The 25,581-nt window shown below is 30.6% G+C and overlaps 2 protein-coding genes across 2 annotated transcripts in view; one reads left to right on the forward strand and one right to left on the reverse strand.

The window, feature by feature from the left end:
* Positions 1-17,257, forward strand: part of LOC126265928 (uncharacterized) — a 198,452-nt gene extending 181,195 nt beyond the window's left edge. The window contains exon 2 of the mRNA XM_049968840.1: positions 16,392-17,257. Coding sequence (XP_049824797.1) covers positions 16,415-17,257 — 843 coding nt within the window. The 5' untranslated portion in view covers positions 16,392-16,414. The remainder of the gene's footprint in view (positions 1-16,391) is intronic.
* On the reverse strand, positions 1,222-6,123 carry LOC126266021 (uncharacterized). Its single transcript, XM_049969299.1, has 2 exons — positions 6,080-6,123; positions 1,222-2,214 (listed from the first exon to the last, which is right to left on the reverse strand). Exon 2 carries the CDS (start codon positions 2,189-2,191, stop codon positions 1,250-1,252), a length of 942 nt encoding a protein of 313 aa, XP_049825256.1. The 5' UTR covers positions 2,192-2,214; positions 6,080-6,123; the 3' UTR covers positions 1,222-1,249.
* Positions 17,258-25,581: the final 8,324 nt, after the last annotated feature.

Raw genomic sequence — 25,581 nt, forward strand, 5'->3', positions numbered from 1 at the left:
AACTCAACAGAATCGCATCGTATTACCCTAATTAATTAACCTTTTTATCGATAAGCCAAAACATCCATAATTTAAAATTTCAAGCAATCATCCCTCCTTCAAAATATATCTTGAAATCACATTCCGATTTTATACTCTTTTTTAGCATCTGTGACCACACACATTTGTGCCGTAAGCATTATGATTAACATAAACAAAGCACGTGTAAATAGTGTAATTTTGAAAAATAATAAGTTTTGGCAATTGCCCTTATTCCTAGTTAAAGAAGCAAGAAACTCTGGAGTTTATTCCCGAAATAAACCAGTATCCTGGTTTATCTTTTGGGCATAACTAAATATATCTAATATTTAGGTATGCCCAAAAGAAAGTCAGGTCGAATGAGGGTAGTTCTGAAAAGAATGATCGATTACAATTAGATAGAACGCGTAATTCATTGTTAAGGGACCAAGAATCTTTGGAATCTCGAGATCACCGTCTAGAAAACGATCGTATTCAACACGCTATCGAACGAAGTCGGGAGTACAGCTAGTTTGTTAATATAATTGGACTGTTTTAATCTACATTTTAATTAAAGTTCATAAATTCAAGAACAGTAAAACAGTGAGTAAAATTAGTTAATATTTCAGTTTGGTGCGAAATGTGAGTATTATATTGATATAAAATATAGGTTGGAGAAGACCTCTTCAACGAAAGTAAAAGTTAGTGATATTGAAATTAATTAATAAATGAAAATTGTATAGTCGGATATCCTCGGTATCTTGTGTGATGAAACGAGTCTTTGAAAAAGTCTTTGGTTTTACAAATTTAACATCTATAGTAATCAAATTACAAACCATAACCAGAACATTGACAAATCAGTGTTTTGTTTCAGCCACTAGATGTCTTTAGTTAAACAATTTATATAAATATTATTGGATTAATTTGCTGTAAGAGGATATACGGAGTTTATTAAATTTTTAAACGTGCAGTCATATTTAAAATACAATACATATCTGTTAATGTTAATATATTGTAAGTAGTTATTCTATATACTACAATGAACGTTATTCTATTACTCATCATATGATGATATGATTGATGATTGTTGTTATTGGATAAATAATTTTTTGTTAATTTGTCTCACCTACACCGCTTTATTTAAAAAATAAAATAAGACTGTTTTATGTTACTTTAATTCCTTTTCTTGTTTTCTCAAGCATAATTTTGAATAATACAAACTCATATATTTGAAAATTTTATTTTGTATTTATTAAAGGTTATTAAATAGATGTAACATGATTTTCATTCTCAATTGGTGACATTCTTCCTCGTTTCTTGCCTTCATTCTAACAAAATTTAGTTCCTCCTTCTTTATCTGTTGGTCTAATTTTGCCACCGTCAACTGAATGTTAAATAACTCATCCACATCAAAAGATTCGATGATCCCTCTCCATCTTCCACTACTCACAGGAGTAGGAGGAAAATTCACATCTTGGCTGTTGTTGTCATGTAAAATAAATTCTTTATCCTTTATGTCTTCTTCTTCCACCAATTCTAGATTTATTGCGTGCTCTGTTAACAACTCCTGCTTTATATTTACAGCAGCTACTTCTAACTCATCGTGCACAAGTTGTGAGTTGAAGTCATTTTCTACTGGAGGTGTTAACAACTGCTCACTTGTCACATTTTCCTCCAGGTGTGCTTGAACCAACCCTTGAATCCTAGTCCTGCGCACACCTTTGTGTGTCCTCTCAGGCTCCTTGGTAGACGTGTTTTTTTGAAGATATGTCTGATGTTCGGACTTGTTCAGATTTGTGTCTGAACTATCAGGTTCTTGGATACTAAGATTTTTCTTCAGTAGTGATTGGGACACCTCTTGGACCAGGAGTTTTATCGTAGGATCTGTACCGTCAAGCTGTTCAGTGGACATAGCATCTGGAAGTTCTTCATTTTCAAAAGAATGTGTGGGTATATCCAAATTGTCCAGTTGATTTGGCGGCGTTGTTTCGCTGCATGTATGTTCACCCGGGTTCTGCACTATTTCGGCCCCCATCGTATGCATGACCGACATGCAATTGTTGCTCCTTCGTTTTACGCAGCGCCAATGGGTGACAGAACTTGCAGTTTTACGGTGTCTAAGGTATTCATAGCCTTGATAAATCAGTGTTTTCTTTCCGCGACTATTACGTCCGTAAATAAACAATTCAGACATCTTGGTGTTGTTGGGTTAACATGCTGTAACGGGATATTAGGTTAATATTTTTTTTAATTACAAAAAAATCAAAATTTTTAATTAACTATTGGAAATTTTTTACAAACAAAATAACAATAACAAATAGTTTTTCTCTTATATAACATATGAACTGAACCTAATTGACAATATTTTGCGTTTTTATAAAATAATATACATCGGAAAACATATCTGTAATAATATAAAAATGGTAATAACGTTCTAAGGGGCACCAAGTTTAGTTATGGTTAGTTTATAGGACGGCGGTTTGGTACTTTTTTAGGTTTTCAAGGGGTCAGGCGAATAGGGATGAAAAGCAACAGCCGATAATAGACGTTCAGTATTGTCAAAAAGGCATAACCACCAAATGTTATAGAGCGGTTACCATTTTGTAAACTAGTATTAGAAATTTCCAAAATTTCCGAGATAAACAGGTAATATTTAGTGTTTTTAGTTAGACAACATAATTTACTATTTTTTTGGTTAGAAGATGGTGAGGTGGTTGGAAGATGTTATTGCTTTGCGAAAATATTTTTCTGGTAAGAGACTTTTTATATAACTAATTAACGTACATCACCAGTTCAAAGAATAACAGAATACAAATCATCAGATTGAAAATTTTGTCTGTGATAAAAATATAAATATTGATATTTTCAATGTTCGTTGAAGGCAAAGAAAGTTGTTACAAGAAATTTTAATACTTCTCATTTACGAATTTCCTGACGAAAATCTCGTGGTGATAAAACTATCGCATTTTCAATGTACAAATGAAGTGGCATATTATAATGTTACTTGCAAACACATTTTTACTTTACTTTTGATTACTACTCTGAAAAGTCTTCTTAGTAAAATTGAATTTGAATCTGGTATTAATAAATTATATTTTAAACTTTGAAAACTTCGTTTCAAGTGAATTAAATGATAAAAATCGTTGCCTGTTATTTGACAAAGTTTTGGAATACAGTTTTATGTTAAAAAACTAGAATTTTGTAGTTTCGAAGATTGTGGTCATCTAAGTACAACTTCTGAAAAAACAGATTATTCTTTAGTTTTTATGATTAGTGGAGTGTCGTTTAATGGAAAATAAATTGTCGCATATTATTTATTTAAGGGTGGATACAGTTACCACAATAAATTTATAGTTAATTATTATCGAAATTATGTCTAAACTTCAAAGTGTGGACTTAAACGTAAGGGTTTGCAACCAAGTTAACACAAATAAATTAACCCTAAATATTATATATTACGACAATAATAAATAGGTGCAAAATTTAGGTATTTCAATGTTATTAATTATTAATAAACAAGACTAATATTTTAAAAATAAAATTAATTGTTTTCAAACATTTCCTTTTACTACTTTTATGCAGTTAAAATTTTATCCCACCATGGTTGTCATAGTAAGAGTATTATATAATTGATAAACTGTAATACTGTTCTCTATATTTAACCAATCAATCATCTATAATCAATCTCAATAGAACTCTTTTAATTGATATGAATGACAAAAATAAATTATTAAACTGTTTGTTTCACTATTTAAATAAATTAAGGTTTTCACAACATGCATGCATGTTGAGACAGTTTGATATATTGTCTATGGTTTGATCAGTTATGTGCATCTTACTTTGAATAGCTCTTAAAATTAAAATATATAAACCTCTCTACACAAATCTAGCTGTAATAAGTATTTAATACATTTTTAATTGTAAAAGATATTCATTTACACTTAAAAATTATATGAATTTGCAATATTTTTTATTGAAAATATACAAAAATTTAATTATTGATATTAAATCAAAATTCAGTAACGAATTAAAAATATTAATTCTTCAACGTGATATTAAAATAATAGCCATAAGAATTTACAATAATGAACTATTTTAATTGAAAAGAAAGAGTAGAAGATTACTAAAAATGCAAAAATATTTTAAATGATATCGGATGTTCAATTTTTTCAGCATATACAGTAGTTGTCAAAAGCATGGAATAATTTTAAGAAATTGATTATTTTGTTGATCTTGATTAATTAAAAATTCTAAACAATAACCAATCTAACTGTATTACAATATACTGTATTATGAAATAGTAATTCAAATAATGTTTAAGTTAAAGTGGTCAATTTTATTTGCATTTACGTTTTTGACAAAACTAAAATTGAATATTTACAAGAAATTCAGTTTTCGTTAAACACTGAAACCTTCAGTGTGTATATATGGGTAAAAAGATGGAAATAATCATTGTAATTGTCTGTATCTACAATTATCGTAGTATGTCAAAATCTATAATAATTTCTATTTTTGATGGGATAAAATCTAAATTCGGTGAAAAGACGTACCGTGTGAATTAAATTTTATAGATTTATTACTTTATATAATTTTTTAAATAAATTTAATTTAGAAAAATGTACCATACCTACATGATTATATGATCCAATTAATAAATTGTTTATATAGAAAAAAATAGTGTATTTGCTTACCAAATATTTGTTTAAATTTATATAAATGTAATGTACTTTTTGTAATATAAAACGGCGATTATGAAGCTGAACGGCCTGAAACCCGATTCTAAAATACTGAAACGATACAACTAATACTATGCTGACTCGTGACAATGATTTAGGCAATCGCATCGTTCTTCAGTAACTACTTATTTCATCGCTGAAAGCTCGACAAAGCCTTCCAAAGAAATACCACTCCTAAATTGCTGTATTCAAATATCGAAACATTTTACTATTGTACTATGAAACTAAATATAACTTGTTTGAACAGCAGGCAATATCTAAGGAGACTAGTTTGAAACGAGAAACAATATTAAGTATTAAAAACCAACAGTTAAACATCGTGGTAGAAACGTGGGATGTTTTTCGGTATCTGGTACTGGTCCCATTGTACGAATTGAAGACAAAATGGATCGTATTATTAATAAAAATTTATTCGCATGTCATATAATGTAATTAGATTACAAGTACCAAATGTGTAACGTTAAAATTACATAGAAGAATATATTATTTTCAATATAATGTGTGAAACTTAAGTTAAATAATATACAAATGTATAATAAAATATAATGTAAACTGTATATACATATTCGCTAATAACTCTTAAGTGGTTTATGCGATTAATAAACAAAAAAAAATATAGAAAAGTATTTTTCCTTCCATTTATATGACAATAATATTAAAATTCCTACTGATCAAATATCATCGATGGACTACATATAATTCTTAATTATTTTAATATAATTTTTTATTTTATTATTTTTGTATATCATTAATTAAAAAGTAAATTTCTTTAAGAATATTTATAGAATAATTATATAATTTATTCATATTAATAGACATTTATTGTTTAGAATGCTGTTTCTCTGAAATATATTCTTATTTTTAAACTTCTAACGAAACGAATGCGATATAGTAAAAAACTGTAGTACTTTCGTACGATATGAATATAATTCTTAAGTGCCAACATATTATATCATAGTTAAATAAAATTACATTAATATCCGATTTAAAATGCATAATGTGAACATATTAGCATATTTAATAATAATGTCTATTATTGCAACAATACATCTGAAAACATTTATTTACTATTGTCGCATTTAAACACTTGTACAGTTTCTATTACTCTTAGGGAATCATTTTTAGTCTGCTTAAAAACATTCAGTTTAATTGAAATTTCTTAACCACAATGCAAAAAATAAAAAATTACACCTCTCATTAAATATTCAGATTTTCTTACTAAAACAATCTATATATAAAATTGTATGATTTACGTTCTACACATCTGGATGAGTAATATACAAGTAAAGAATGTGATAAAGTGGATTCTACTGACTTAAAAACTGAGTGTTGGATTAGATTCTTACCGACAAATTGCGTAGAATTCAGTTCATCGAACGATGCATCAACAACTTTGGAACAAACTAAACTGAGCAATAGCAATAGTGGCGGGTTTTAAATAAGATTGCTCTGACGTCAATATTAAAACTTCTGCGCATATAGAAACGGACTTGCCGCGAAACGAACCAATCGCTGTCGCCTTTCCGGCACGCGGCAAAGGAAACCAATTATTGGATCATAGGGTTTGGAATTTCTTAAATAACTACGATCATACGAGCGGCGTTTACTAGAAAAGGAATCATACTTTTGATCAGAAAAGAATACAAAGCAAAACATAGCCCGTAATGTGCTGCCGCCATAAAATCAAATAAACATTCAGTTCTAAAATGTTCGTGTGCAAAATTTTTTGCATGAAACAGGTCCGCACTAGATATCTCATATTTATAGCAAATTTACTGATAGGAAATAAATTATGAAATTTATAATAGTAATGAATTCTTAATATATTTTTATTAATTAAAATTATATAAAATTAATATATGATACAATAATGTATATTAAAAATATAATAATCTCTAAAGTTATTAACTTTTTTTAGTACTAAAAAGTTTTAAGATTTTTTGTCGTATAGTCACAGTTACAGTTCCGAACCAATAACATTTTATCATATAAACAAATATAATAAATACGAGTTCTAAAATGTTCGTGTCCAAAATGTTTTGCATGGAACATGACTGCACTACAGATTTCATATTTACAGCGAATTTACTGGTTGTAAATGGATTATGAAATTTGTAATGTAACTCTAAATATATATTTGTTAATTAAAATTATATAAAATTAATATATAATATTATATATTACTAGCTGTACTCGCGACTTCGTCCGATGGCGTGTTGGATACGATCGTTTTCTAGACGGTGATCTCGAGATTCCAAAGATTCTTGAGCCCTTAACAATAAATAGTAGAAAAAAACAACTATCTACGTTACTAACTAAATAAAAAAACCTATAAATAATTTATCAACTTCAAGACCTGAATATTGAACACAAATGTACTTAATTTATAATTATTTATAATTATTACTTAAAGATAAAAAAGGAAAGCAATAAAAATGTAACAAAATATTTTAATTATGCGCATGAGCTTTGCGTAGTACTGGACAGTACTAAAATAAAAGTAGCCTAAGTTACTCTTTATTACATCAGTTACCTGCCAATAAAAGTCCCGTCAAAATCGGTCGAGCAATTTCAGACATTAATCGGAACAAACAGACAGACAGACAGAGAGACAAAAATTGTAAAAAATGTTATTTTGGTGTATGTACCGTATTTATATTCATATGCATGTTGCGAATCACGACACTTATTTATATTTTAAAAAAAAAACTTTTATTTTACTTATACAAATATGATTACAATTTAGTTGAACAGAAAGTTAAAATACAAAATACTTATTAAAGATGGAATTGGAATAATAATCAGAATGAAATAAGAATAATAATGATAATGAATGCAATACAGTAGGGTACTCCTATTTATAAACTATCTTAACAAAGAAAATATATTTTACAAACTAAGATGTTCTAATTCTAGAGTATGTCCTTGCAACTAAGAAATATTTAACAATGCACAAAGAAGTATTATATTTCTAATGCGCAGATAAATAATATAATGTGCTTATCTATCAGATATAACATGCATGTAGTAAAAAACGGTTATATGAAACATTTTTGTTTCAATATAATTATATGAAATTAATAATATAACTAAAATTATAAGATAAACAATGGTAACAATATAATTAACAATAAATATTTATGGATAAATTAATTGTAATAATAAATTATATGATTATTAAAATGATCTTATATAATAAAATAGTTCTGAGAGAAATATTGTACTATGATTTTCATTTTAAACACAATTGGATTAATTAACTAAACGTCTTGTTAATATTGTATCACTGTACAAATTGTTCATTAAATTCTAACTTATTTAAAACAAATGTAGTACATGCATGTGCATATTTTAAATACATAATTTATTTAATTTAACTATTAGAAATAATTATACAGTTATAGAATAAGTAAAAATTAATAAATCAATGTATTTGTAGGAACATTATTGCATATGTCATATTACCCATTTTGTTTGGACAATAGAAGACATTTATTTTATATTTAAAATGTGGAAAATAATATTCAATTATTTTCCACATTTTAGATATTATAATTATTATACATACACTAAAATAACATTTTTTACAATTTTTGTGTTTCTGTCTGCCTGCCTGTTTGTTCCGGCTAATCTCTGAAATGGCTGGACTGATTTTGACGAATATTCAAAAGATATTTTGATAAAAAACATATATTGTGTTTAATTTAAATATTAAACGAACACTTTTTATTGTATTGTAACAGTTTTCCGGGGTTCGGACAGTGTGAAAATAAAACTTACACTAAATGAAAATGAACAATATTTACAATATTTACAGTTTATATACACGGAACTAATATTTATTTTCAATCCTTGTGCTTATTTATGTCTAACGTTCATGGCGTCTGATTGCCTCTTCTTGTTTTTTTTTGCCGAGAGGGAAAAGTCAGAAGACAGAAAACCCTTCTAAGGGTACCGATCCGGAAGGTCACACCCCAATGCGAAACGCATATGCAAAGCATACGCAGTGGGCTGAACCAGAAGACGTAAGGCTGCCGTAGATGCCAGCCCCCTGTCTACTGAGTTCAGGAAGAGCAAGACCAATCTGAGGGAGATACGAGATCTTCGTGGGGAAGGATTGGTCTTGCTGGATTGGATCCGTTAGCTTCCCACTACCATTGGATTGTGGAGCGGTACTGAGCCCCAGGACCATGGTAACGTGGATCCACCTTGAGGCTGACTCCAAGTATTTTTTTTTTTATCGAGAGGGGAAGTCAGAAGACAGAAAACCCCCGTCCGGGTACCGATCCAAAAGATCTCAACCCAGATGAAAAACACATGCGTAAACGTATGCGGGTTAGCTGAACCAGAAGACTAAAGCTGACGTAGATGCTAGCCCACTGTTAACTGGTTCGGGAGGAGCAAGACCAATCTGAAGAAGATGCGAGATCTTCCTGGGGAAGGATTCGTCTTGTTGGGTTGGACCCGTTTGCTTCCCACTACCACTGGCTTGTGGAGCGGTATTGTGCCCTAGGACCACGGCAAGGTGGATCCACCCTGAGGAGACTCCAAGCATTATCATTCATCGGCATATGCAGCTTGAACATCAGTAGGATAAGAAGTTGCCTCAGACATCACTACTGCATAAGCATCCGACGATCCGCCGCTATATTCGACCCTGCTCACAAACTCCGGAACGGTAATCCCGGGCTGTTCTAGAATCTTTGTCAGTAGCCCGGCTAGACCTGAATCGACTTTGGATCGTAGAAACTGGTGACTTCTCCGCAATCCCCTACACGGCTCGTTCTATCGATGTGGTGTATATATTTATCAATGCTCCTCGGCAAGTCGTTATTTATCACGTGCTGGATACCTTCAATGTCGAGACCTCGGGCCGCAACGCCGTTCGCAATGTATCATGTACTATGTAAGAATTATATAATTGAATGAAAGGTGAATTCATTTATTTATTGTTTTTATCATTCTTGTAGTTCTAATTAATAGCATGGAGGAAGGTAAAGAGGTTATCGGTAAACAAAGAAGAAGTTGGAAGGAAAATCGCAAAGGGAATCTATAGCGACTCACCTACTAGAACTGTCTAGGAGAATTTTAATGGGTGACGTTGTAACTTAAGAGACGGTGACAATTATCTTTTTCTTTTGAATAAGTATTTTTTTTTGGCACATAAATTTTATAAAAGTTTCCTTTTTATGATAATAAATAATAATGTCAAGCCTTTCTAATTTTGAAATCAACCCAAGAAATAATTTTACCACCTATATATTATTTAGCAACACACTGTGTTAAAAAAAAAACAAATTTATTAAGGTGTGATCTTTTGACTAAAAATAATTCTTTAATTTCCGTCTAATTTCTTATGAGAAAAGTATAATAACTTTGAATAATATATTACTTTGAGTTTTAACATTAAATACTCTGTTCAAATAAGTGACGAGTTGAATGAGATGAGAGAATTTAGTACGTAACTTACATGTTTGAAGCACAATGCTACACCATCAAAACAATAAGAATCGATTCAAGATTAACTTTGACATCAATTTTTTTTTAAATTAATAATAGATTGTAAATCGACATCCGTATTTGTATATCGTATTTGTTATATTTGTTTATATGATAAAATGTGATTTGTTTACAACTATACGACAAAAAATCACAAAACTCATTAATACTAATAAAATGTTAATAACTTAACATTATTATATTTTTAATATATATATATATATATATATATATATATATATATATATATATATATATATATATATATATATATATATATATATATATTATTGTATTATGTATTAATTTTATATAATTTTAATTAATAAAAATATGTTACATTATAAATTTCGTAATCTATTTCCAACCAGTAAATTTGTAATAAATATGAAATCTGTAGTGCGGTCCTGATCCATGTAAAAAATTTTCTACACGAACATTTTAGTATTGAGGATGGATTTGATTTTGGGGCGGCAGCACATTACAGGCTATGTTTTGTTTTGCATCCTTTTCTGATTGAAAGTACGATTCCTTTTCTAGTAAACGCCGCTCTTAAGATCGTAGTTATTCAATAAATTTCAAAGCAAAAAACAGGTAACACATAATTGGACCCTTTGACGCGCGCCGGAAAAGAGACAGTGGTTGGTTCGTTCCGCGAAAGTCCATTTCTATATGCGTAGAAACCTTAATATTGACGACGGAGCAATCTTCTTTAAAACCCCCCAAAACAGCGATTGCTCAGTTTAGATTGTTCCATGGTTGTTGGTGGATCGTTCGATGAACCGAATTCTACGCAATTGGTCGGTAAGTTAAATTATTTAAGGTTTGTGTGCATTTATTTTTCCATTTATAAATGTGTTCATCTGTTTATAATTAATATATATGTACGGTCAGCGATAGATCTTTGGTTATACCTTGTAGGCTACATTTGTTTCAAGCGAATGTGTGGGAGTTGAAGGGAGATTATTTAAGTATTTAAGTATTCAAATTCGACAATAGTAAATAAATGTTTTTCAGACGTATTATTGTAACAGTCTCACATGATTAATTTTTGACAAATTAAAAATACTACAGTTATTACATAATGTTTACATTATGCATTTTGAATCGAATATTATTGAATATATTTTGAATTCGTATAATAGCATTTAATTGTTATCCTACTTCTAATATATTTATTTTAAAAGAAATTTTACTCAATTATGATATAATATATTGGCAATTAAGAATAATTTTCATGTCGTTCGAGAGTACATTCGTCATTAAAAGTTCAAAATTAAGAATATATTTTACAGAAACAACATTCTAAGCAATAAAAGTATATTAATATAAATAAATTATATAATCATTCTATAAACAATCAAAAAATAAAAAAACACATTTAAACATTAAAATAAAAATAATCAATTTCTTAAAATTATTGCATACTTTTGTTCATTACTGAAAATTTGAGCGAAAATATTTTCAATATTTTTACATTAGTATATTTGTAATGGAAATAAAATCAATAATTTTACATAATTTACAAGTTTACTTGTTTGTTTATTTTTTTGTTCAGCATGATATCCATTTTTGTTTAGTAATGATAGCTTGTTTATGATTAATTCCTATTAAAGTGTCATTAGTTTATTTTTAATTATAAATTAAAGGTTAAGTAAAAGATACATGAAGTAAAAAAATTAGAAATAAAAGTAAAACTTTACATGTTTACTATGTAAATGAAATTAATTTTGATAAACAGATACTATATTAAAATAAATAAATAAAAATGTAAATCAACAAAAAAGAATACACGTGTCGATTTGTAAAACATATTCACCTGCTGTTTTTTCTTTTTAATTAAAATAGTTCATTGATGTGAATACTTATGCTTACTACTTTTAATATCACGTTGCAGAAATAATATTTTTAATCGTTACTGAATTTTGGTTGCAAATATCAATTATTCAGCAATAATTTTTATTCTTTCAATAAAAAATATTGCTGAAGTCATTGTTAAATTATCTTCGTGAACGTATTTGTTGTTTTATCCACAATAAAGTATATGTAATTATTACCTATTATAAGTTAATATTTGGGTACCAATTGGGGAAATGTAATATTCCAGAATTCTATTAAATAATACAATACAAAGTTTGATTACATTTTGTTTAATGTTCATCTTTAATATTTTAAATGTTGCCCACCGAATATTATAAATAATGATTCGTTTTCTTTTCAACATCAGTCAAATCAAACTTTAAAGTGGTGCATAAATATTAACAAGTTTTATAATTTTTAGGTATAAATGAACATATTATATAATAAAAATGTGTGAAATATTTGGCACAGCTAGATTTGTGAATTATATATTCTAATTTTAAGAGGTATTCAAAATAATATGTACAAAACTGATCAAACTATAAACAATAATCAAACAGTCTCAACATGCATATTATCATCTCAGCAGTATTTTATTAGTATCAGAAAATGTGACAACAACAAATTATTCTTCTAATGTATTAAACATATTTTATTTTTTAGCAACAATATTAGTAATATTTTGACAACAGGCATCGAAGACTTAATTAAATTGTGAAATGGGGAAATAAATGTAACACAAAGTGAATGTGACAAAGATATCATTGGAAGTATAAAAATGTATATGGATATTAATTAAAATTATACTTATGAATTGTTAAAACTATTCAATTTTTAGAAAAAATCTGAAGTATTATAGTATAGTAATGATGTGTAAACCTTAATTTATTTAAATAATAACATAAAATATGTAATTAGACTTCATCTGTTACTAAATAGTAAGTAAAGTAAATAAACACTTTACTTTGGAGGTGCCTTAACGAAATTTGTTGTTTAATGTAATATTTTAGTTAGATAAATTACTTCCTATTTATTTATAAACTTATTATTACTGTTGAGAAGTAATTATTGAAAGTAGAAATAATAAATATTGATTGATTATTATAAGTAGTTGGTTAAATGTGGAGAACAGTAATCACCAATTATATAATAGTACTCTTACTATTACAACCATGGTGGGATAAAATTTTTACTGTATAAAAGAAGTAAAAGGAAATATTTGAAAATAATTAATTTTATTTTTAAAATAGTCTTGTTTACTAATAATGAATAACATTGCATTGATATTATCCTAATAAAGGTTCCGTTAAGCCGTCAGTTATTAAAAAAAGCTATTTCATACCCATATGCTAATATGGTTGAAATAATTAAGAAATAGAAATTATCTAAATACTTTAAGCACTATGTAGGATAGTGTGTATGAAAAACATTAACAAAATAATCTATACTTAGAAAATTTATAACCCAATCAACTAACATACTAAAATGCTTCAAATTTATAATAAAGTTTGGTATGAGGTAATATTAAAGATAAAATATGTAAGATGTTACTGCAAAGAAAGTTGTGTAAATAAAATGCATAAATTTATTTCCAGAATACATTTGTTTTTGTTATCAAACTATTGTAATTCATTTTAATTCCTTAAAAGATTACAATATCTGGTTATTGATGAATAGTTAGTATATGATTAAAATCCTACCACTTTTTACTGGCATCAAAACAAGTTTACTAAATAATACTGACTGTTATATGTTATTTCTTGAGATTAGACCTAAATCTTCCTGTAAATGTTTCTTCCTTAGTAATCGATAACTGTTGTTTATTGTAGTAAACCTCTCAGGAAAGAATCTGATTTTTAATGCCAATGTTTTTTAATATCAACTGTATATAAATGCTAAAATATGTAGAATGCACTAGATTGGAGAAAAACAGTAATATTTCATGGTTGTTTTCAATATTTAAATCCAAACTCCTTTTCCTTTTTCCTAAACCTATATGGTTACTCTTAGGCCATGATCTTCGGATCGGTGCCCGAAGAGGGGTTTTTAGTCGGTTAGTCCAACACTGCCTTCGACTTTCACCAGAAGGCGTCCTGTAGATTTTCCCCTCTTTGACCCAATAAAAAAAAAAACTACTCCTTTTCCTGAAATAAATATCACTTAATAAACTTCACACATATGTAAAACTAACTAGTCATTAAAATCAACTATAGATTTTTAACAGATATTTATTAGAATTGTTTGTTTTGAATATGAAATATTTTCAGGTTAAGCGTTAATTATTAGTCTGATGACTGGAATCATTCACACTACTGATTTATTAATGATTGGTGTCGTTTAAATATTCGTAAATGCCAAATATTTAATTAAATTTAATCTGCATTGTTGTTGCAATTAATCGGAGATTCAACTAAATTCCCGTATTATAAATTATGAAAAGTAAAATAATAATGAATCTCAAGATTCAGATCCGCCTCTTGTGGAATGATATATATCGATAAAACAAAACGTTCAATGGAGTTAGAATTAAATAATACAGAAATGATTAGATACGTAAACATAGGAATAATATCAACAGAAGAGAAGAAATTCTAAAACTTGAGATTTGGATATTAGTGATGAGTAAAAATTGCTAAGCATATAAGAATAATTTTATTTAATAAATACATAAGAGTCACCTTGAAATCAACTACAATCCCTATTGTTGGGTTAAAAAACCATAAAGGCGTATTTTATAAAACAAATTTTCCATGGCGTCTTGTGTGTGTGATGTGTGATTTAGAAATCGAGTATTCAGTAATTCATATCTTGAAACTTGTGCAATAAAGAAGTAACAGACGTTATAATAGTTATCCAGCCCTTTAAAATCGAAGATTCAAAAATTTTTCAATATTGAATTTCCGATTAGCACTTTTTGCCAAAATTCTAAATGTTCGAACGACACAGTTACAGCGAATTTTAAATTGACATTATTTAACGACTGTTAATTGAAATTTATATTGAATGAAATAAATGAGTTTCCAAATAACGATATAATTGCCATTTCATTTATACATTGAAAATGCGATAGTTTTATCACCAAGAGATCAAGTTTTACCATCGTTTAGGTCGGGAAATTCATAAATGAGAAGTATTAAAAATTCTTGTAACAATTTTCTTTACCTTATCAACAAAAACATTGAAAATATCAATATTTGTACTTTTATCACAGACAAAATTTTCAGTCTGATGATTTGTTATTGTTGTTACTCTGTTATTCTTTATGTTTGAAATATTTCCTATTTTTTATTCCAATTGTAGTATTTTTTCGAATCATTGGAATTGGTAATAATTTTATTATTAAAATATTATATACTGAAAGGTAAAAATTAAACGGAAGTTCAGATGATTAACTCAGTAACATTAGTAATAGAAATAGAAAGAATTGTAAAAATTTCTTGAAGAGGTGGAACAAATACAAGAAAAATCTAAAAGTGAAAAATGACCATCACGTAAAAAGTTTTTATAGAACTTTTAATTTAACAAATTGAACGCTATTATAGATTTTTATCTGAATTTGATGGTGATAAACAAAAGTATAGTATTACAATCAGAAACTGGAAATTGTTCAAATCATTGTAACATAGTAGAATCATATTTGGTCATGACAGTATATTGCAGTTTTGTATAACGTACATAATTACGTTATAACTTTACATCAAATTCTATTATGAACAGTACGGTCTATAAAAATATAAAATGGTGATCACAAATAATTACGTTAATTAGTTATATAAAAAGAGTGTTGCCAGAAAAATATTTTCCCAAAGCAATAACATCTTCTAACAATCCTATTTTCTCCAACCTAAAAAATACTAAATTATGTTTTATAACTAAAAACACTAAATATTACCTGTTTATCTCAGAAATTTTGGAAATTTCTATTACCAGTTTACGAAATGTAAACATTATAAATCCGCAATACTACATTCCTCACCACGATGTGGTTACCACTCCATGACATTTGGCAGTTGTGCCATTTCGATAGTACTGAACGTCTATTATCGGCTGTTCCCGTTTCATCCCTATTCGTTTGATCCCCTGAAAACCTAAGATGTACTAAATCAACGTTCTATAAACTAATCATAACTAAGCATGTTGCTTCTTAGAACGGTGTTGCCATTTTTAAATTCTTACAGATATGTTTATAATATATAAGAGTAAAACCATTATTTTGTTTGTAAGAAATTTCCAATTGTTAATTAAAAATTTTGATTATTTTGTATTTAAAACGGAAATTAAAATAATATCCCGTTACAGCAAGTTAACCCAACAACACGAAGATGTCTGAATTGTTTAAATATGGTCGAACTAGCCGCGGAAACAAAACACTGATTTATCAAGGCTATAAATACATGAGACACCGTACAACTGCAAGTTCTGTCACCCACTGGTACTGCGTAAAACGAAGGACCAACAATTGCAAGTCGATCATGCATACGAAGGGGGAGGAAATAGTGCAGAACCCGGGCGAACATACATGCAACGAAACAACGTCGCCAAATCAACCGGACAATGTGGATAAATCCACATATATTTTTGAAGTTGAGGAACTTCCAGATTCCACTGAACAGCTTGACGCTGCAGATCCTACGATTAAACTCCTGGTTCAAGAGGTGGCCCAATCTCTACTGAAGAAAAATCTTAGTATCCAAGAGCCTGATAGTTCAGACTCAAGTCTGATCAAGTCCAAACATCAGGCAAATCTTGAAATAAACACGTCTACCAAGGAGCCTGAGAAGTGCAGGTCTAGGACTCAAGAGTTGGTTCAAGTACAGCTGGAGGAAAACGATGAGTTAGAAGTAGCTGCTATAAATATAACAGAGCGGGAAATCAATCTAGAGTTGGTGGAAGAGAAGATAAAAGAATTTATTTTACAAGTCAGCAACACTCAAGGGTTAGCTGAAGATGAGAATTTTCCTGCTACTCCTGTGAGTAGTGGAAGGAGAGGGAGCATCGAATCAATTGACGTGGATGAGTTATGTAACATTCGGTTGGAGGTGGCACAATTAAACCAACAGATAAAGGAAGAAGAACTAAATTTGATTAGAATGAAGGCAAGAAACGAGGAAGAATGTCACCAGTTGAGAATGAAAATCATGTTACATCTATTTAATAATCTTTAATAAATACAAAATAAAATTTTCAAATATATGAGTTTGTATTATTCAAAATTACGCTTGAGAAAACAAGAAAAGGAATTAAAATAACATGAAACAGTCTTATTTTGTTTTATAAATAAAGCGTTGTAGGTGAGACAGTTAATAAAAAACTATTAACCCGATAGCAACAATAATCGATCATATATCTTAATATGATGAATAAGAGAATAATGTTGCTTGTAGTATATAAAATAACTACTTACAATCTATTAACATTAACAGATATTTATTGTATTTATGCACATTTAAAAGTTTAATAAACCTCAATATCATCTTACAGCAAATTAACCCAACAATATTTGTCTGAATTGTTTAACTAGTTTATTATAGTTGTTAAGTCAGTAAAACCAAAATCTTTTTGAAAATCTCGTTTGATTAGGTTCTAGGAAGCGATTTATTTTACAAGATATCGATGATATCCAACCATACAATTTTCATTTAATAATTAATTTCAGTATTACTAACTTTTACTTTCGTTGAACAGCTCTTCTTCAACCAATGTGAATCAATATTATATAATAATTTGGCTCACTGTATTACTGTTCTTAAATTTATGATTCAGGAATTTAACTGAAACGCTAAAAAATTGATTTAAAATATAACTTATACACTTGGAAAAAAGGATGAACACTAGAAAAATTTTGATAAAGTCTAACAAAAAAAAATGAATACTAGAGTTTTTATAAACTCGATGAAGGCGGTGGGATGAGTCCCTTAAGAAACATAATGCCTCCTACAACTCAGTTTTTTATAAGAAATTCATATTGTACTTGGACTAAAAAACCTTGATACGATTCAATATATAATTTAAACATAAATCAGTTTCTGACATATAGAAAAACCATTTTACATACAAACATAATTATATCAAATCAATTTGTTAACTCCCTATGATAAATCTTGTCAACATCAAGATTCAATGCATTACTTTAAACTACTCTGTGAAGAGTTATTTACTCAAAAATTAATGTATTTATTTATATAATTTTTATACGACACTAGTACTTGCTATAATACCATCAAATTTTCCATTTGAATTCAAAACATTGCAATTCCCGATCAGTGTCAGTTTTGCTATGACAATCAAGTCCCAAGGACAAACGTTGAGCAAAGCTGGTATAAATTTACCCATGGGTAACTATACGTGGCATGTTCACGTACGGGGAATGCCAGTTGTGTTATTGTTTTAGCCCAAGAAAATCGTACACCAAATATTGTATATAAAGAATTTTTTCAATAAAACTAATACAAAAAACTGAAAATAAATGATAATTAAAATAAAAATGCAAAAACCAAAAAAAAATAAATATATAAGCTAATTCACTTTTTTGTTCATTTCCACGCAGATGAAATCGCAGGTACAGTTTGTGATTATATAATTTATTTTGTTAAAATCGACATTTATTGCTTAGAATGTATTACTTTTGTGAAATATATTCTTATTTTTGAATTTACTTGTTTTAGTTAGATTATAAATTTAACTTTTAATGACGAATACGATATGTTAAAAAACTGTAATATTGTACATTTGTACGGCATGATAATTGAGTAAAATTTCAAATAAAAAAATTAGAAGTAGGACAAGAATTAGTTGCTATTACACGAATTAACTAACTATAACTGTAAAACAGTTGTATACATTAATATCCGATTAAAATACAGAATTTGAACACAACAATATTCTTAATTTGTCAAAAATAAATCGTGCGATTCTGTCGCAACAATATATCTGAAATCATTTATTTATTATCATCGCATTTGAACACTTGCGCAGTTTTTAATATTCTCCCTGTCATTCCCACAGACTCGCTGCAAGGGAATATAACCTTTAAGGTGCAACTGCATATCCTGTAGCTGACCGTACTTGTTTAATATAATCTTTACATCGCTTCTTAAATTGATTATACATTCTTGTGTAATAAATTACGAATATTATATGTGTGTGATATTAAATAGTATCCCACTCTAGGGAATAGTTTAAGATAAATGCGTAATTGTTGATTTGTTGTTCAACTTTGTTCACCAACAAAATAAAAGCGGTTGGATATAATAACCTAACAGAAAACAATGTTTTGATGTGATTCAAATTGTTCATGGTGGTTCTATGATAACAGAAGTACTCGAATCAATCAAGTCCATATTGGACGAATGCAGAACTTCAAATTTTCATTGTGATTGCTGTTTGTTTCCGAGTTTTTCATGCTTTTATATGCTTTCTTGTATCTCCCAGCTTTCCAGCAGGATATTTTTAAGATGTGTACACACAAAGCATGTAAACATGACGGTTTTGCTCTAATAATGTATCACATGGGGACATATAACTTTAAAATAGAAGTTGCCAGGGCAACCAAGCTTTCTGATGGTTCAGCTATTAAAATGCAATACGCGATTAGCCGTTGTTAGCCATTGTGACAATTTTGCACAATTTTACCACAGCATTGTTTGAATAAGATTTTGTCCACAGTTTGTTTTGAAATGGCATCACATAATCAAAAAATATAAATTTTTGATCTGTGTTAATATCAGTTCTAAAGACTCATCTGGTACCGTATACTCGTCTCAATTATGTTGAAATTAACTGAAATGAAAAAATAAATAATTACAATAAGGTACAATAATAATAAATAAATCATCTTTAGAAAGACTCTCACATCCGTTTAGTACCCGTCCAATAGGTTCATAGAACCCCTTAGGCCCAGTTGTGCTGCCATCAAAAAAGTTTATGAGATGTCCAAAGGGAAATAAACCCCTGCAAAGATATATTTAAATATTTCTCCAAATTTGCAGTTATTCCTGTATGTTTTCCAATATTGGCAGTGTCAAAGTCATGCGTTGTCTAAGAGATTATGTGATCAAACAACTTTCAACCAAGAGCGTTCTGCCCGGAAATTTTGGTTTAATTTTATTTCTAGATTCTAAATTTTGATAGACTTCATGGTAATGTGCGGTGATAATTTACCAATGCGGTTCAAGCAACAACATACAAGAAATATTTAATATTGAAAACAAATTATGTAAAAAATACAGCGGCGATGCCTTGACATTTACAAGTCAAATAAATCACAACATAAAACAAAGGATGCAACTTCAGTATCCACAAATTCTTACAGACATCTTTATGTTCACAGAGAGATCCGAAGACATATATTATAAATGCTAAACTAAGGTAATCACCCTGATCATCATCAATTTGGATAGTCCCGAAGAAGGTAGACGGATGGGGAAAAATTAAATGGAGAGTTGTTGTTGATTAGCGGAAGGTGAACGAAAAAACAATTGATGATCGGTACCTCTTCCTACACATCTTCCACATATTGAACAAATTAAGACGTTGATGACAAAAGGGGATTCCAGCAACATTCCGAAGAATAATGGACAACATTTTACGAAGCCTAGAAGGTGAAATATACCTAGTATATATGGACGATATACTAGTATATTCGCTATATTTACAAGAACACCACAAAAATTGTCCAGCAACTTAGAGAAAGTAATCTGAGAATTCAAATAATACGCATTTTTACGCAAAAAATTCGCATTTCTCGGACTTATTATAACTCCAGAAAGAACCAAACATAACCCCGGAAAATTAAAGAAATCAATACCTAAGAACACTAGAGCATATCTAGAACTCTTAGGAAAAAGAATGTAAAGATAAAATAAACCCCAATAGTAGAATATGGGCCACTTGAGACAGACAGCGTAGGTGTGACGTCATGACTCCCCCCTCCCCTCCGGCGCCAGTGGGCCACTTGAGACGAACAGCGTAGGAGTGACGTCACGACCCTGTCGGCACGTGCCGCCCATCTGTTTGGGTGGTTGCTAGCCTTTGTCGGCAAGTGAGTACGCGCCACCCCTCTGTTTGGGGCGGTTTGTAGCCTTTGTCGGCATGTGGGCACGCGCCACTCATCTGTTTGTGATGGTTTATAGCCTTTGTCGGCATGTGGGCAAGCGCCACCCTTGTCGTGGGCCACCTCAGACCAAAAGCGTAGGTGTGACGTCACGAGTGTATGATATGCGCACCTTTCGTGGGCCACTTCAGACCAAAAGCGTAGAAGTGACGTCACGAGTGTATGAGTCGTGGGCCACATCAGACCAAAAGCGTAGGTGTGACGTCACGAGTGTATGACATGCGCACCTTTCGTGGGCCACTTCAGACCAAAAGCGTAGAAGTGACGTCACGAGTGTATGAGTCGTGGGCCACATCAGACCAAAAGCGTAGGTGTGACGTCACGAGTGTATGACATGCGCACCTTTCGTGGGCCACTTCAGACCAAAAGCGTAGAAGTGACGTCACGAGTGTATGAGTCGTGGGCCACCTCAGACCAAAAGTGTAGGAAGACGCAAGAGTGAATGAAAATGCAATTAATTTATAATTAGGACTTTATTATTGTGTATTTATATAATGTATAATTTTTATTATTATTTCGTAACAATTTGAAATGTGGCAAGTGGTTTGGAGTAACCACCAATGAGTTGTTGACCTGTGAATACAAGCAAGTATTTTTCCGGTTCAAACTTCTCGATGTTGGCCTCCAGTACATGGGTCGCTCGATTCGGCAGAAACACTACAGTTTTTTCCAACTCTACCAAGACACTTTTACCGAATGTGGCATTCACTATCCTGATGCCGAGTATCAAATGACCTTCTCCTTACTGTAGACTGGTCTGCTTGGATATGGGTTTTCTGTTCTGATCGGTTACAGCGTTGATTTGTTGCAAATCCATGTTTCTGTTCACTGCTTAGAGAAATATTCATATAACATACATTTATACAAAGGTTATTAATTATTTGTACCTACCCTGATTAATGATGATGATAGTGATGATGATGGTGATGGTAAAACGAAAGCTGCCACTGATGGAATGATACCGATGAGAATGAAAATGTAAAAAGTAAAGTTCACCCTCACCCTCCCGACCAATAATCACAAAATAGTGTTGGTGGTGGTGGTGGTAGTAGTAGGCGTGACTTGACAGAGTAAATCCAACTTGTCTGTACAAGTTATCAGATCTCAACTTGAATGAACGACAATGATGCTCAATAAAAATGCCATAGTCTTAAATTAAAATGTATGTAAATAAAACAATGAAATAGAGTTTACAGTATTTATTTCACAAAATGTATAATATTTTTACAAATATAATTACTAAACTGATAAACCTACAATAATTACAATATAAATTTAATTATTATTAATGTAACATTCGTACATATTCTAACAATTACAAACAATTATCGGTATGAAGAGGAAGAAAAGGAGAGGGGAAGGCCATTGTCAAGATTTCTATTATACTACATATTATACCATTTAACAAAATAATATTTTCAATGTCGCACATGTGTAAAAGTACACAACTGTCTGCTCCATATAAATTTACACAATTAAATATCGGATCGTATGATAAACAAATTTCTTCGGACACTTTTTGAAATGTAACTGATAAACTGCTCATCTCCTCCGGTTGCTCGTGGTTTGTCTTCTTGGAAAATTTATACGCATCGGTCGGTGTAGTTCATTTACCAGGTCAATTTTATCGTTGTGGTGTTTGCGATTGTTGTAGTTTTTGTTGTTGCTGTTGCTACCATGTCGAGTCTGTTTAGCCATCTGTCAACTGTGTGATTTAAGGGTTTCACTCGCACTTTACTGATTATCTGATTGTGTCGCTGGATCTAATCGGTTCATGAGCCATGATATCCATTCTGCAGTTTTATCCAATCTCTCTTTTATAAAAATTATTTCGTATTCATGATCCTCAAACCTTTTATCTACATATTCCTTGTTTACTGCGTCGAGAAGGTTCGTGGCTGCCAAAACATTACACAATTTTCGACTTTTACAATCAATATTTCCGTCTCGAGTAAACTCAAAGGGTAGTAAGACGGGTTTGCAATTTTTATGATCCTTATTGCTGAACTCTTTGCGTGAGGACTGTCCGAACTTGTTCAGCCCCATTCTTACACTGATTAAAATGCATTAAATTTTTTAATTTATTATTCCACTCTCTTTTAGTTCTTCAATGATTGAAATAATCTCATTGTCATGTGCGTTATTTCCGGCATGTTTTGACGAAACCAATAGTTTTAGACGCTGTACCAGTTCGTTTACATCATCCCAATAAACGTATTCGATGGGTTTATTCAACGTATTACAGGGTACTCGTCGTTGTTGCCGTCGTCGTTGTTGTTGTTGTTGTTGTCGCTGTACTTCACATCCTCCTCCTCCTCCTCCTCCTCCATCGCCAGTTGATGAGCCCTTGTTTGATTGTTCCATAAGCGGCTTAATCACTTTTCTGTATTTCAGCGTATTCGTGCCTCTTATAGAGCCATTAGGTGCATAATTTCTTCGATGTACATTAGTACACTTTAAAATTTCTAAATACGCATTTGTATCGTGTCTTGTAAAAAAACGGGGCTTTTTTTAAACAGCAACTCGTAAATGCCTTTTCGTCCGTCGTACGTTCGACCTCCAATTGTAAAACGATCCAGTTCGGTATCGAAATTAATTTCAGAATTTCCAATCAACCATCGCTCCGTTTCTGCATCGTACTTTACACCGTACGTTTTATCGACCTCCCTATTTTTAGAGTCATTTAAATACAGGTCCAAGTATGAACGAGTCAAAGGAATGTAGACGATAGTCGACATGTCGTTTGTGCTATCATATGAACCATCACTGTTACTGTTCTTGGACAAAGTTGTTTGTTCCGGATCGTAAAAAATTTCATCTTCAGATTCTAACTGTTTGGAAACGTCATCGTCGTCATCATCGTCGATTTTCTTCAATTGTGGTGGGTCGCTGTACAACTTTTGCTGTGTTGTTGCTGTTGTGGTCTGTTTTGTAGAATTTTTAAATTTGGCCGTCAATTCAGTTAATGGTTTGGTGATTGGGGTAAATAGTTCACCCAACACTGCTTCACTATCCAATTTGTCTTGTTTAAGTAACTGGTATTTTTTTCGTATGTTGCGGGATAATTCATCGATTTTACGCATAACCTGAGTATTGTTTGACGACATTGTCACGACTGTTTCCGTTGTATGTTAAACTTACACTTTTATATATTGATCAAATCCTTTTCGGAAGCGTCCATTGTCCAGAGGAAAATCTTTAATAATCACTAAACAACCATAATTTTCCCTCCAACAGTCGCAGCACAATTCCTTGAATCGTTCGTACGCCATGTCGGGAGACACATGTTCGTTGTACACATACTTTAAATTTTTCTCGTCCTGTCGAAATAGTACAATTACATTGCTGTTGTCGCGAATGAGTTGCTTGGATACACTGGTGTATGTTTGTGCTACAAACATGGCATCGATATTCTTGTGTCTACACATGGAGTAATACTCGCGAATTTTATTGTTTTTCACATATAACATCGTCAAATATAAATACCAAATTGCATTTAGCTTCCGACGGTTCAATCAACTCATCCTTGTTACTAAACTGAAAATATTCTATTCCTTTGACACGATTTAAAACGGATTCGAGCAGTTTGTACTTTGGCTGACACAGAGTTTTTGAATATACGTAAATATTTTCAAAACGTACTCCGTTCGTCCGAATTTGAAGGACCAATAAACAGAGCTCTGAATGAGTTGGGTAACAATTCACCATGCCTTCTGTTTTTACACCTGTTGCTGCTTTGTCATCAAGATAATCTAGATTTTCAATGGGTAACTTTTGACGCTGTTGTATGTACTGCATGATTGGTTTGTCTTACACTGAAGCAGTTTAAAATTTTGACTAGGTATATAAGTATTTTACAAAGGAATAAAAACAAAAGATAAATTTACTGCAAAAAAAAATTTATTGTTATTTCTTGAGCAACTCTCTTATAATGCCTAACATTTCAATTGTACATATCAAAAGTTTATCGAAACTCTCTGGTTTACATAAAAATTGTAGACAGTGTGATGGATTTATTGCCTCTGAAGGATCGGTCATCGAAGATAAGGACGGTGATGATGCGACAATGTGTGAGGACAACTCAGCGTCTAAACCCATCAATTGATTGCTTTCGTACACTGCACGGAATATGTAAAAACATTCACAAGTATCGGGTCCCTCGACAGTCGTTGGATTAGCCCAAATACAAGATTCAAAATGTGTACCAGAAGATTCGGTGTAAATCTCACGCACATTAACAACCTTCTCAATTTTATTTTTATACAGTTCAAGTCTATTGATTTTTTCTCGATCTATACGCGTTTGAATAAATTCTTCAATTTTTTCTAAGGTGTACTTAATGATCGGTGACAGCGACGGCGCCGATGACGACGACGA

The sequence above is a fragment of the Aethina tumida genome, chromosome 6 (assembly GCF_024364675.1).
Source record: "Aethina tumida isolate Nest 87 chromosome 6, icAetTumi1.1, whole genome shotgun sequence".
In the NCBI taxonomy this organism is placed as follows: Eukaryota; Metazoa; Arthropoda; class Insecta; order Coleoptera; family Nitidulidae; genus Aethina; species Aethina tumida.

Bases quoted from the DNA above. Each gene is read 5' to 3' on its own strand.
- LOC126266021 (XM_049969299.1), bottom strand. From the start codon at position 2,191: ATGTCTGAATTGTTTATTTACGGACGTAATAGTCGCGGAAAGAAAACA.